Source organism: Triturus cristatus, chromosome 6 (assembly GCF_964204655.1).
Source record: "Triturus cristatus chromosome 6, aTriCri1.1, whole genome shotgun sequence".
NCBI classification, from domain to species: Eukaryota; Metazoa; Chordata; class Amphibia; order Caudata; family Salamandridae; genus Triturus; species Triturus cristatus.
This window is the reverse complement of record NC_140589.1, coordinates 563,069,117-563,084,883: the sequence shown is the minus strand read 5'-3', so window position 1 is coordinate 563,084,883 and position 15,767 is coordinate 563,069,117. Positions and strand designations below refer to the sequence as shown.

At 43.5% G+C, this 15,767-nt stretch overlaps 1 protein-coding gene across 2 annotated transcripts in view; it reads right to left on the bottom strand.

The window, feature by feature from the left end:
* The window catches only part of TTK (TTK protein kinase), a 650,127-nt gene that overhangs the window by 292,032 nt on the left and 342,328 nt on the right, over nucleotides 1-15,767 (bottom strand). For both annotated transcript variants that reach the window (XM_085611007.1, XM_085611008.1), the window contains exon 17: nucleotides 10,896-11,020. In XM_085611007.1, coding sequence (XP_085467133.1) covers nucleotides 10,896-11,020 — 125 coding nt within the window. The remainder of the gene's footprint in view (nucleotides 1-10,895; nucleotides 11,021-15,767) is intronic.

The following is a 15,767-nucleotide window of genomic DNA, read 5'->3' as shown; positions in this document are numbered from 1 at the left end:
AGTCTTCACAAGCCTTGAACCCAGGCATCCTACCGGCACCAGATGTCGACAGACAGGGATCAAAAATGATCAAAAAGAGTTAGTCAAAAAAGACTAAAAGGGGTAGCTCTCCCGGATCTGCGCTTACTGGCGCGGAAAAAAGAAGAACTGACGTCAGCGCGCGAGGGCGGCGTCTAAGTACTCCGACGACGTCATCCCGGCGCACGACGCCGACGACGGACGCGGAGCCGCAGACGACGCCTAGCGACGCGCAAGGGGTATTGCTGACGAAAAATCTTCCGGATCCAGTCTGACGCCTGGGGATATTCTAAGGTGAGGAATCTAACTAACGTGTTTCTTTCAGATGCAGCCTGTTGCGCCATAACGTGACTTTGGGCCTGGCGATCACAGATAGTTTTTTGGATCGAAAGGAGGAGCAGGCTTAGCAATCTTTTTCCTCGTGTTCTGGCAAGAGACAAAGGTTGCAGACCTTGTGGTGGTCGCTGTGTGGAAATTTAGCTCCACACTGGGGGCATTTTTTAAATGGAGTCCTTTCCATTAGCCGTTGGCCCGAATGGCGTCGATAGGCCCAGCGGACCGTGTCGACGGGCGGAATCGAGTATTTTTGTGTTAGCGCGTAGAAGGGCACGCGAACGAAAACAATACCGTCGAGTTGTGATGGTTTTTGCACGTCAAAAAGGTTTGGAAACACGGTACCGAACCGGAGCCGAAGTTCCATCCGAACCAGATGGCGGAAAAAAACAATCTGAGAATGGAGTCAATGCCCATGCGCACTATCATCCAAGGGAGGAGTCCCCTATCTCGTGACTATAAAGACTTCTTCCAAGACCACAACAAACTGCAATCATCCGAGCCCAACACCAGATGGCGATCTGTGCAAAAGTATGAATTATGCAGCTCATATGCCTCCAACATTGACTTTTTGGCTTTCAATTTTGTCTTCAACAAGTTGCCTCTAATTAAATCGCCATCTGTGTGGGATACTTGAATGCTCAGATATTTAAATGTGGTGTACTTCCATGCTAGTGGTAAGACAGACATCTCCTATATTTCAGGCTCAGTCCCTGTTTTCAACAGATACAGAGATGATCTGTTGAGATTCAACATGGACTCTAACATGATTACAATTCATTCAAGGAGTTCCCAATGCTGGCCTGTGTCTTCCCCATTAGAGTAGAGTAAAAGGTTGTCAGTGCACAGAGAAGTTGTTTGTGTGCAAACTCCCAATGTAATTCTCCCACCTCTACTGCATGCCATCAACATGAAGCGTTTGTCAGTGGGTCCATTGAGAGGGAAAATAGAAGCATGAATAAAGGGCAACCCGGACGGGTGTCATGGCATATGTGGAGCGGTTCGGATATGTTCTGATCTGTCTTTACCTTAGCTATTGGATTAGATTATAACAACTGCATCCATGCCATCATTTCCAGGCCAATGCCCATGGCACAGAGGACCATTAATAGATAATTCTAAAGTTAAACGCCTTTTAAATTTCCATCAATGCCACACCAGACAAACTGCCATCTGAGAGTATAGCTCTTTGTGATGCGATAAATACTTACATTGTTCGCTGCTCTGTTCCTCTGCGATATGAATCCTGACCGATCAGGGTGCATGCACTAAAGTGGTCAGCAAAGTAGAAATTCTGGCTGCAAGAACTTTGCCCAAAACCTTGCGATCTAATTTTCACGAGCAATATGTTTCATATAAAGACCCTTCAAGTGGAGTTCAGTGGGATTTGGACAGTGTCACTATTGTGGCTTATGTACTGGTAAGAGATAGCAAGACTTGGTTTTTAGCCTACAAATAGACATCTAATAGCCTTGACGCCAACAGTGCCAAGTGTCATAAAGCGGAGGGAAAACTGTTGCACCCTGGTTTATGCAAATCAATGCGATCCTAATCTCGGATTTAATCTCCTCTTAGAATGGAGGTGCATCTTTATCATCTATCTGGGTAGGGGGTCACTGTATTCAGGCCCACCTCTGACATAAAATTCTGCAAATCAAACACTGGCCAAGAATAAAACTGACCATAGTATAAAATCATGACATTGTTTATTTCTTTTTGAGTGTTGGCTGTCCTACCCTTACCAAGATAGATGGGGTGTCGCTTTAGTTTTCAGTAAGCAGGCCAACAGCACCATGTTACCCTCCTCGTGCTGCTGCGCAGGGTACCCTCTAATAAAATACATGCAACAATTCAACTGCCTTTCAGTTGTCTGTCTTCACTCATCTGGGGGAGAAGTTGGCCTAAAGTTCAGACGCTACTCTAACATACAGTACCCCAAGTTAATCTAGTACAGGTCTCACAGATCTATTATTGGATGTCTTTGCCCCATAGGAAGTCTGTACGTACATTCCCCTTAGGAAGACCTTGTAGGCTTCCCATTCCATTAGTTTGTCACTAGTCGAGCTATTATTATCTAAGAAGTTTTGTATTATATGTTTTAATGCAGTCTCTAAAGGCTGGGTCCTGCAGAATTTATGCCTGAAGTATCCACTCACGATCTGTGCATCCTACATTAGGTAACAATGGTTTATATTTGCGATCGTGTTTCTGCATAGGGTCTGAACATACGCTCATAATACACAACCATGTCCAGTTTCAAAATAATGTGTTTTGGAGAGTAGAATGTGTATTTAGTTCCATCTGGTTATGTTGCATGCCATGCATTTCTTTTCATCCCAACTTCTCAGCCAGCTTACAAAAAATCTGTTGAGATTTTGTGCGCTGCTGTGCCAGCCATTGGCAGATTTGACATATCCAGTACAGTAGCCCCAGCACAGTTCTAATCATCACCATACGTTGTCTATACATGTATCAGCCTAAATACATCCAGCTTCAGAGTACTGAAGTAGGGAAAAATTCAGAGTATACTTGCAGGCTAGTGCTACGGTCTGCAATCTAATGTGCCCTAGAACAAGTATATTCTGAGCCACCACACTGTCTAGTCCAGAACAGTATGCCTGAAGCATAGCATGCAATATGGCTGTCCTTTCCAACTCTTGTAGAGCTTAACGGCTTCTGACTTTGACATGTGCATTAACTGAAAGCACGTAATGCCTATTTCACGTTTGTCCAAGTAAGCGTACATCTTGTATTTTATCATGCTCCCCAGACCCATTCTGATCAAGTAATGCTTTTGTATTAAACTAATTCTGCCATGATTCTAATTTCTATGCCATGCCCCCACTTACAATCTCGCACTGCGGCACTAAATGTAAAACATGCAACCTTATTCGCAGTGCATGCCACCTGGTGTCTAGGCCAAGCGTGGGTCAATCTGGTGTGCCACTATTGGTGCATCATGAAACATGTCCTCCGAAACATCCCATAACTTCCTCTCTTCCAGGCCTGATTTGAACTTTCCATGTCCTACCCAAACCAAAATATCACATTCTTGCTTGTAAAGAAAAAACTCTTGGAACTGTAAAAGCAGGTGGAGGTGCCTGGGTACAATTTACATTCCATTAGCAAGCCTATCTGTATTGGTCTCCAGTACGGTGTACACAGAGCAGCTAAATTTTATTTGTGACATCAGATTATAGCATTCTAGTGGTGCCAACAGGCACTGAACCTGCCCCGCCCTCCCTCCACCCGCTGGTGACTGACTTACTCTTTATACATAATTGCCACTATATATCATAAGTGAAAGCAACAAAGAATAAACAGTTCCTCTTACAACCTCAAACGTATTCCAGGGTGTCTGCAGTGGCATCCAGAGGTAGTACTGCATCTGAAGCTATATCCTAATCTTCTCTTGCCAATCATGGTGTCACTGTGTCCAACTCGAAAGAGTCCATGTACATGTGTTTGCCTTGCCAAGCTTCAACTTGTGCAATCAATTCCCCTTACTCAGCCATGGCGATTGATTTCTATGCCTGCTGTATTTAACTTAAGGACATGGGTCTCTTGGGGCTTTCAACGACAGTCAGTATGGCATCCAGTTGATCAGTTCAAAGGGGGATCGTTCACCTGCATGTTCGTTACAGGAGGAGCGTGTTGAGCATCTCATTTGTTATTGCATGTTGGCTTCTTAAGGGATGGCATGGTGGACCACAGTGATTCTCTGTGTTGCCCAGGATGTAGCGATCTATTTCCCACCTTGTTCAGATACTCGATTGTACCTTCCCCTCTCCTGTAAGTCAAAAGTCTATTATGCGAAGCTGGCAATAATGCCTTGCACGTCTAAAGGGAGGGAGTGAGGAAGAGCACATTCAGCTTATGACTCTTTTCTTATAAGGATTTCCAGAAGTTTTACCATTCTTTTAATTCCATCAGCTCTGCCATGCATCATTCAAGAGACCCTGTGGCAGCAAAAACTGTCCTGTGACTAAGCCTCAGGCTTAGTTTGTGGCTAGACCAGAAGTTTCCTCACAGTTTAACATACACTCATACATAAACAACGGCATCTAACACTGCAGAGGTGACTCTGCAGAAGGAATTTCAATAAGTGCTGCAATCAGAAAACTTCTAGGAATATGGTCTTAACATCTGGATTGAAGATAATATAGATGTGAGAGCCAGGAACACAGGTGAAGAGCATAGCCAAACCAGTCAACAGGGAGCTAGGCCAAGGACCTGGACACACTGGGTGTGATTTTTAAAGACTGCAGAATCTTTGAACCCTGTAGCACATCCCACCCTTGAATCTCCAGTAGTCTGCCACTCAAGTGGGCATACAGCCATGGTTTTTGGGATGTCTGCATGGAGTAAGGATGAAGTGCACAGGTCATGGGAGGGGGGATGACTGAGCAGCACGTGTCACACCAACATGGACTATTTTGAATGGCAATGCCCTTCGCAAGGGTATTTAAGCAGATTTCCTCGGCAGGGTTTCCCCTTAACCTTTTGCCTTATCTCCTTCTGTTTTTGCTGACTTTGTGTTATCCGGCCTTAAGAAACTAAGCACTATCAGTGCTAAAGTGCTTGTCCTCGCTCCCTAAAAATGTGGCAATACTGGCTTCCACCCAAGTAGCACAATTTATTTAGTTAAGAGTTATCATGTTACAATTTCCTTTTCTGAGAATTGCCTGCATTTAATTTACTTTTAACCCCTAGTAAATGGGTACTACCTGTAGCCAGGGCCTGTAAATTAAATGCTAATAGTGGACTTGCAGCACTTACTGTGCCGCCCACTCAAGTAGCCTATTTAAACACCTCCAGTCTACCATTGGAGCCTGTTTGTGCAGTTTTAAACAGTCATGTTAACATCGCAAAATAACCCTTTTGCCAGGCCTAAACCTTCCTTTTTAATACCTACAAGTCACCCCTGGGTTAGGCCCACACAGCCCCGATGGCAGGGTGCAGTGCAGTTAATAAACTGAATATGTACTTTAAAGTTTAACTTTCCTTGTAGTAGTAAAAAACTTCTGAATTGTGCAACTAGTGCAAGGCTCTTCCATAGGATAACATTGGGTTCACTTATTACAGTAAAGCGATAACTTTCAATTGGAAGCAGGTAGGAATGTCACATTTGGCTTCTAAAGAATTGCAATTTAAAACCCTCACCGATAAAGTTTAATTTGAAAACTGGCATTTTCTTGTACCAACCATTTGGTGCCGGCAGCCTGTATCCTGGTTCACATGACATAGTGTAGCAGGCAGTTGGTCTTTGTGTATTGCTCCAGACAGTGAGACAAGGGGGAAATAGGTGTTGGCAGATTGGCCATCTCTGTCCTGATGGAGGGTGGATCCCTCACCTGCCACACTTGTACATAACAAAGCCTCTGGCTCAGGGCACTCACTAAGGGGTTCACACTAGTCTTTTTTTGCCCACAGATAAGCTGGGGGCAGGGCTGAGAGACAGGAAATTCCAGACACCTCTCTAGGGGAAGGACTCTAGAAGCTTCTCCCACTTCAAAGCTGGCACCAAACAAATAGCGGACCGTCAGACCCAACTTCTCAGTGCACATCTGGACCTGTGGAAAACTCAGAAGAAGGACAGTTGTGCTGCTCTGCTGCGAGGGCTGCTACTCTACTATCTGAGTGGGAAGGACTGTACTTGCATCTTGAACACAGGACCACCGGAGTGACTCCAAGGACTAATTGCTTGTCCTCCTGATCAGAGCCTCACGGATAGAAAAGGCTTCGAACACCTTGAATCCTGCACCTGTAGTCTGCCTGCTGTGAGCATTGTCCCCAGGTGGTGCCACCCTCATTCCTGGACCCTTGGAAGTGGCCCAGAAGGACTCTGCCTGACCATCTGTGGTCTTTTAAGCAGAAGCAACGCAGAGCAAGTATCTCCGCATCGGAACTGCTGCTGCACGACACCTCAACGCAGGACCTCGCTTCACAGCACCGCAACTCCTTGGAGCTGCTGCTGCACCATGCATCCCCGATGCAGGTCCTTGCAACACAATACGTCAACTCACCGGAATCGCTGCTGCACGACGCACCCTCTACACAGAACCTCGCATCACAGCCCATCAGAACCGCCACTACGCAATGCATCTTCAACAAGGGATCGCGAAACAATTCGCACCCTGGATATAAGGTACTTTGTTCACCAGGCCTAACTTGGTACCTGTATACAGCCTATGCTCCATCATGGATAGCCTGAACTTGTGACTGTGTCCTTATTCGGGAAGACTAGATAACCACGGTTGGGGCTCTGTGCTTTTAAGCACTATTTTTTACTTGTATCTTTACAATTGTACAGTTCTGGATTTCCAATTTGGTGCCAGATAATTTATAAAATGTTACTTTATTTTTCTAAATTGGTGTGGGATGTTTCTTGCGTTTTCCCTTTATTACTGAACAAATATTTTACACATTGGCTTTAGGTTAAGCTGGTCTGGTCAAATATGCCCAGGACCAGTGGTGAATGGGAGTGGTGGTGAACACCTTTGAATCTAAAAAAGGGGTGCCAACAAGTCCCATACTCGCAATAAAAATCTCTTCTGCAGTGCCTCTGTTACACAGAACCAGGGTATTAATGAGTCCAAAAGGCCTTGACTCCTGGTTGTTGGATATCTGAGGGTTTCACCGCAGTGGTCAGCACAGATCAGAAGCTCACTGGGAACAAAACGTACAATGATTTCATGTGTAATAATTCGTTTTAGTGATTCATTGCAGATTCGGATGATGCAGAATACATTCAGATGTGCATGAGCCTTGAAACCGCACATCTCATTTCTCAGCTTTTCTGACCACCACACTACTCACAACAGTTGATATTACCCACATGTGGGGATGTGATCACATCATCTTGTCAATCACCCAATCAGATTTAGTCTTCCAGCATGGTCATAATTCTCCAACTAGAAATAGAACTATAATGAGCACACACCATAAAGGATCTACCATAAGAGGGAAAGAGCACGTGTAAGTGCTCCTCAGTGGAAATATACTTAAGGACAGTGATGCTTCTGGAGGTAAAATATGCAGAATATAGAGTATGAATTTTGGTAGCCTCTTAAAAAGACTAATTTGCATTTAGGCGGATATCAAAAGAAATATTTGAGACATGCGATACTTGACCTTTCGATTTCAAATGCATTTTTCGGTAGTTATATAGCAAAAACCTCACCACTTGAGTAGCAGAGCACTTCATGTGAAACAGCATACTAAATACTACTTAAAACAGAACACAAAGGAGCCCTGTCCATAGGCATAGAAAAAAATATATTAAACATGTAGAATCCAGCAAGTAACAGTTGGAATAGTAAAATAGAACTTTTGTACTGTCAGACGAATCTCTACAAAATTTTGAACACCCCTTAGCAACGTTTCGGAAAGCCAAGTCTCATACATATCGACGCAAGGGAAGATTAGTTAAAAGGAAGGAGTCGTCGGAAAAAAAATATTCATTCTGTTCTCTGCTCACCCATGCTCAACACACCTCTTTGACAAATACAAGTGAAAAAAGTCAATCAAAATGAGCTACGAGTTATGGTTTGCACTCTGTGTAGTATACCGTAACTGGTGGATTTCTTTTTCTTTGGTTGCAGGTTTACTAATAAACACGCTTTTTAGCTGTGACGATATGGGGTAGTAAGCGCTATATAAATGCAATTACAATATATATATATATATATATATATATATATATATATAAAAAACCTACAGGAGGGCTCGAGTAGGTGGTAGTTCCATAGGAAAACCACTTTTAATTTTGCTAATAACTTTGGCGCCATATGACGAATCTTCACAAAAGTTTCAAAACTTGGCGTGAGCCATGAAGTGGCAGCAGAGAAATTTCCATAGGTATTTTAGAGACTATTACAGCTGAACGGAATTAAACCAAATTTGGTATTAAGCTAGATCTTGGTCAAGAACGAATGTTTTTTATAATTTGGTGTACATCTGTTCAGTAGTTTTGGAGTTATTATAGAAAAAAAAGATGTATGTATATCTAGAGACGCGGATCCATGTGCTAATAGCAATGCACACCCAGGTTACAGCGATGTTATAGTTGGAAAACAGCATTAAAAATTTTTTAGCAGTTCACTGAAAAAAACAAACAGTTACAAGAACGTTTTAGTTGGGAAATAGCATTAAATAAAAGTAGAAATGTACTGAAAACGTTTTAGGGACGTTTGAAAAGAGGCATACAAATACACACAAAAAAAAAAAAAAAAACAGATACAGGGACGTTATAGTTGGGTTTAGATTTTGCACACAAAGAACCAGAGAAATGTAGCAGTTCTATTGATCTCAAGTAACTATACCTTTTGTCCTAAGGTAATTATACCCGACGCACTGACCATACACTGCCAATTACCCCACGTTACATCACTCATGACATCTTCAATGACATCACTGCAAAATTTGCAGTGAAATTATTGATGAGAAAACTGTGTATGGTGGGGGCACAAGTTATAGTTACCTTAGGGCATGAGTTCTAGTTACTAGAACTGCTGAATTTCTATGGTTTTGTGTGTGCAAAATTTTAACCTAACTAAAACATCCCTGTAACCTTGTTTTTTTAATACACACACCTTTGATGAGTGAAAAAAACATATGTAAAAAAAACACATACATATAACTCTTTGATGACTGAATAAACAAAACCTTGATATTGGATGGAAGCCATACATGAATGGATATAGGCTTCAGCTCAACTACTGGACCCTGCAGTGAGGTTATACCACATAAATGATGAAGGAAGGTAATGAGCTTGAGCTGTCTTAGTGGACATCAGCACCATGCAGGACAGCTCCTGAGGTTAGAAACCATTTGGGAGGTAGGTTAAATGTTCATCTTTGCACCACCTCTAAACACAGAATCCTAGGGATGGGATTTCTTGAATAGTTGTGAATTAATTACATTTGACTAAAGACCCACACAAAGCAGATGACTAGAATCACGAAATGCAATATATAATCACAGCACTTATGCTTGATATTGAGTATGTCTGGAGCAAACAAAACTGCATAGAAAGGGTGGTAAAGTCCAGACAATTGTCAACATTAAGAGGGCCTCTGTAACTCCAATACCCTCAGTAGTGAGGTATCTCCATTGTCAAGGCACCTTGGTTATCACAGCAACAAGAACTCCATAATGAGGACAATGAAAAGGACTTCGGTAGAGAGGAAGGAGCTCCCCTTGGAACTTTTACTGTGCTAGGTCAAGAAAGGCTGAAGCAACAGCTGTGCAATGCCCAAGCACAGAACTATATTCACAGTGTCTCATTCACCAGAACCCAAAATGCTCTGGAAATAAAACACATCTTTGCAAGAAGCAATCACCAGAGAAGAGTCAACTGTAGTAGGTTTTTATCTTGAGCAGAAAGTTCTGACAGGAAACAGTCTCAGGAAATAGGAGGGAGGGGGAGCGGGAGTAGTGACATGCCATCATGGATGGGTAAAAAAAGCTGCCTTACCCCTGGAAAAAATGCCTTCATAAAAAAAAGAATGAATACAACCAGAGTGAAGCTAGTCCATGTTGCATAAAAGCCTTTTCACCACAGGAAGGAAGATGGAAAAAAGTCACAATTCAGGTCTCTTCATAGAGTGGAAAAAACTGAAATGGTAAGTGGCATGGCTCTGCATGCTGGGACTGTGATGGCTCTACTCTGCTTTCAAGTGACAGTGCAGTTGAAGCTTCTCATATATGGCTGTATAATTATGTCCACTGATTTTTCTCTTTTAAAAAGCAGTAGAGGTAAATGTTGAAGCAGACCTACCATTCCATGCATTTTCAATTTAACATGTTGAATTTTCAATTAAAGATAAAAAGATAAAAAAATGAAAATAGGTTGCCTGTTCCGAGATGGTGCTCGTTTGTTTGCTTCAGAAATTAATTTCTTTGCAGTTAGTGTTGCAGGATCATACATGCGCATGGCAATATTTTAATGTTTATGAATGTTAATAAAGTTCTTTGATTGAGAACAAATTATGTTGCCTTAGCTTGGGTAGAATGAACAAGGATAATGTCTATAAGTGACAAGTCACAAAAAGGGTCTCAATGTTCCCCAGAACACGTAATCCAGCCTGTAAAAATGGCCTTGAGGACAAGGTTCCTTTAGACTAGCCACTACAGGTGATGACAAGAGTATTTTCTTCTAGACAAAAGGAACGAGCGCAACATGTCTATTTTGCACAGTACATATAATGATTCGATAACGTACGAGAACACAAAAGATGCGTTACATGTTGGACTCTGCAGAGCTTTTGTTAAGGTTGTAAAGTTATCTAGAAGGCAAGAACCTGCTTAGACTGGAGGTAGCTTAAATATCCCTGACCTACAGTAAACAATAAAATAAAGAAATGTTTTTTTACTAAAGAAATATAATCTACTTCCTTCATTATATTAAGTGTTCTAGTAAAAATTGTCTCATTAAAGTCAGTCATACTGCACGACTGATGTTCATGAACTCCTGTAAAATCTTCAAATTAATTATAATATTCAGCAACATTTTTTTTATATTTTCATCGATAATACATTACCTGAGAGTCTTTAACAATGCTGGTAACGTCTGGTTGCAACTGATTAGCAATCCCAAAATCTATTAGTTTAAGCATACCGTCCACTATCAGAAAGTTTGCTGGTTTCAAGTCACTGTGAACAATGCCTTTAAAAGAAAACATATAACTAGTGTTATTTGAGCTTGATTCCCTCACACACTCACATTAACCACAATTCGGAAACTCTTTAGTTGCTTTTCAAATAGGTAGCATGAAATTAAGGGAAGCCAATTTCGCCTATGCAATGCTTTACGTTAGTATAGTATTTGGGATTTTGGTGATCGAGTGACTGAAATTTTAGATTGATCAATAAGGTACAAGTGAAGGCACAGTTCATTATGAATGCAATTGTTTTATTTTGTCGACTATTGAAAACGTTTACAAAAAAACAATTCAACTTATCCTGGATATGCAGAGGTAAGGCATTTTGAGAAACGAGGTGTACTCTAGGACAAACTGTTTGTGGTGGTGCTTGGGAAAGCGCATGTTTCTGTAATAAGGATATACTTGATTTCACCTTTATATATGCAGTACTTTCAGACTGATATTTCTACCCGCTGCATTCTCACTTTTTAAATCCTCCCAGGTGGCAGAACGATTCCGGAAAAACTTGCAACAGCTCCAGAAAGCCCTAGTTGGTCCAACTTTTTTTTATCGTGGCTCCACCCCGCTAGGTGTCTGACGATGTCTGTTCCTTTTCTTCAGCTCCTTCAGACGCCAATCAGGAGTTCTGATCCTACCCATTTTGGTTATAACTGAACATCGCCTCCAAATTTAGAAAACAATATCCTAAGAATGTGGCAGTGATGTCGCCACCAAAGACTAACTTTCAAAGCATATGGCTTGTGCCTAATTTAAAAACATTATCTCAAGACCTGCCACTGAGGTGGTGTAGTGAGCAATAGAACCATGGATTTAACCCAGATCTCCTAACTGGGGGTGAATGTTTGATTCATTCAGCATTCCGACCATCATTTGTTGCCGCAGCCCAGAATTAAAATGTTGGTCACAGAGCCATACAATGTCTGTACCAACCGGTGAGCCAAACATGCTCCCATATGCACCCGAAGCGATCAGGGTGAGTGATGCCAAACTTAATAATGGCCGAAAACTAGAAACAAGGTCTGTTTCACTCCAGGTTGCCCTGATCAGATACACTGAAGGATGAAGCAAAAGGAAAAAAACTATCTGTAGGGAAGTGGGATCTGCTTTCATGGTCACCCCGACTTTTTGCTGGCGTCATTATGTTTTACTGATTACTCTGCCTGGGATTATGCAAATCAGGACCCCAGTCTCTGTGCTTCTTCCCTAAATTGGACACAGTGAGTACTTAGGTACACTCCAAATTGGCTACTGGTGTACCCTGATAAGTCCCTAGTACATGGTACTAAGGTACCTAGGGCATAGGTACACCACGGGGTTCCCATGGGCTGCAGCATGTATTATACCACCCATGAGAAACCACTCAGTTTGTGACTACAGGCCTGCCATTGCAGCCTGTATAAGCTGGTGCTAGCACCACTTATGACAGATATAAGATTCCTTATATCTGAGGTCACTGCACTTAAAGCCTATAAGTCACCCCTAAGGCAGGCCTTTCAATCCTGAAGACAGGGTGCTCGGTTCTGAGTGTGAGTGTGCCCCTGCATGGAGCAGGACACCGATACAATCTTCGAAGTCCATTCTCCCGGGCTGTAAGTGCATCATCCATTAAGATGCATAGAGTGGCCGTGCGTCATTACGCAATGACCATCTCTAAACTGGCTGTAACGAACCCTGTTGTGTTTGGTATCAAATATGTAGGAATTATACCTCCCACACCGTAAACCGTGGGAGAGGTACGATTCCATGAACTTTAATGTTCCTCTGGGAGGCCTTCAGTGCTCCCAGTACCAGTCTTCTAGACCCAGACAGCAAACTATGGCTGCTGCCGACCAGAGTCACGATTACGCCCTCCTGCTGCTGAGCCAAGCTCGAGCAGAGGAAGGCAGGACAATAGGTATCCTCTTACAGAGGTAAAACCACCTCCCAGGCAGCACTTCGTGTATTGTGACAAGGTGGATGCGCTTGCCAGCGCCACTCCGACTGCTTGAAGGATACATTTGGTGCCCTCCTTGCATACTGCTGTCCAAACCAGTTCAGGGAGCCCTTGGCTCCCGTTCTGGCGCAAAACTGGACACAGGACATGGAAGTATCCTCCCCACTTTCCAGCCGCTACTCTGGGAGGGACCCCTGAATTATCCCGACCCTTTCTTTAGGGTACTTAAAAACTAACCTGTGAGTGGGCCTCTAGATTTGTTGTGGGACAAGATTCAGATCACATACCATTTCAGCTTCGACCATCTGGGCACTCTGGACCTCGCGTTGGGAACCAAGAATGCAACTGGAAAGACTACTGCTGCTGCTCCTGGTCTCGACATCTGGCAAGTCTGCTACAACATCTGTGCCTGTGATCAATACAGGTTTTACACAGGGCATGTGGACATCCAAGATACCCAAAGGAATCTACCTTATAGTGACGGAGTCACTCCCTTCCATCTGCAGGCACCACAACGCAGCCGACCGGTCTGCGGATCCTGGGTTCCCTCAGACTCTTAAAGGGTCATTAACATAGGTGGTGGTTCTGCAACTCCCACGAGGCCTGCACTGTCTTCTAACCAAGTTTGAGGCCAGTATCCCTCGTCGGAACTGCTGGAACAGAACCCCTGTGCACCGTGTCGACTTGTCGTTGCTAAGGCTTGTTGACTCTCTCCTGCAGAATCTTTCGGCACCAAGAAGCTCCAACCACAAGCATCTCATGCAACCAACATCTTCGCCTGCATCACATCCTTTGCAAGGTGGGCTTGCATCCTTTGAGCTGCTCGAGGTCCTCTGGCAGCTCCTGTGCCTTCAGCCCATTTGGCCTCTTGAGGGTCTTCTTTGGCTCCAGTGGGCACCCCTGCTTGCTCGGGGCCTGCTCTAACTTACCTGCTCGTGATGACTCACTTAGACCTTGCTGCTCCCAACACCACACCTATTTCTTCACCTACACTGGTTGCCGTTGCCAAGGCTTGTTGGTGCCCCTGCCAGACACTGACCCCTTGACTCTTGATGTCTGTCCGACGTTGGACAGCTTGTGCACCGCTCCTGGTCCTCCTCAGCGTCGCCTGGTCCGTACAGCTGAAACTTCAAGGGCAAAGTCAACTCTCCAGCATTTCCAACATCGGTGGGCATTAGTCGTTTGTGCCTCCTGGTCACTCCTGAGTGGCATAGACGCTGTCCAATCTGCTTGCAGGTACATCTCACCCTGAATCCCCCTTTGGGTTCCCCCGGACACTTTCCCCTTCATCGCCAGCGGCATCTTTTCTATAGTCCTCCATTGTGGTCTACTGCGGTTTCCAACGTCACTCCACACCTATACACTGGGCTTCCCTGGTTCCTGGGGTATCCACTGGTGGGGTGGCCCTTCAACCTTCCATCTTCTACGGGGTTTCTTCAGGGTCCACTGAGAAGGGTCCTCATTTTTTAAAATTGCAACTGCGACTTACCTATTAACTAACATTGAGCACACTGTCATATTCCCACTCTGCACACGACCTCCGTGGTGTTCCTAGATACTCACCTTGGGTGGTTCCTTGCGTCCCCTGCTCCTCTACATCTTCTGGGTCCATTCTTGACATAGGTTGTGGCTCGCATTCCACTATTTTAGTATATGGTTTGGTGTCCCCCTGGAGACCAATGTCTAATCTGTGCTATTAACAAATTCTAGTGACAAAGTATTGTGTGTATTGTGTTGTAGCTCCAGGTAGGAGATAATACATTGTGTTAGTGAGTGTTAATAATAAATACATTTTTTTTTTTAATAACTACACTGTGTGGTTCTTTTTGACATAACCTATACTATAAGATTAAGTACTGTTAAAAGACGCAGTTTTGTACTCCTTCTGGACTAAGCCCGAAGACTGCAATCCACAGCTACCACTTATAGAGCTTTCTATGGTTGTCTAAGACCACTAAAATAACCATAAGGGTTGTCTGGATTAGTGCAGGGTGCTACACTTACATAAGTGAGCACCATATATTAAGGCAGCCTCTCACACTATCGTTCTCAGCTTATAGATGCTCCCATTAGTGGGGAGGTCATGATCCCAGATTAAGCTGTCGTCTTCGAAGACATTTCAGACTCTTGAAACAATGCTCCCTGAATTCCAGGGCCATACTTTAATCCACAGCAAATAGCAGCCCTAAAAGAACCCATGCTGCAAACTAATGTGCCTTCTAGCCCAACGGAGAGATTAGGACCTTTAGTCACACTTCAGATGATGGTCAGTCGCCTAGCACTAGCTGACCCGCTCAGTTTGCCCAATATGCCTTTGAAACCAGATCATGTCTTTACAGCTCTTCCGAAGGCCTCACTAGATATCACCCCACTGACAGAGTCTTCTGCTCTAGTGGCATTGATAGCGAATATGTTGGCTCTGGCCTAGAATATGTATCAGTCGTCTTCTCTAAACTGCAGAGTTTTGTTGAGGATGACTGTGTCTTCACTCTCTCCATTCCAGTGATCTGATAATGGAAGCCTCGATTCTGATGCACACCAGATGCCCTAGTTTCACATGAGGAGGAAGCAGGCAACTAACTCCCTTTCATGGCATACCAATGCTGACATTTTGTTGGCACCTACTAGTGATTCAATCAAGGCCACCTATCATCCACACTACTGATTGCGTTAATTGTGGTACTCTCTGAATCACCTTAAGAACACCAACTTAATTTTAGCCTACAACTCCAAATTCCTTTACCCCGGACCTACCTCCAAATTTTTCACAAATAACAATGGATGAATTAACACTGCCCCTTTTGTGAGGATAAAGC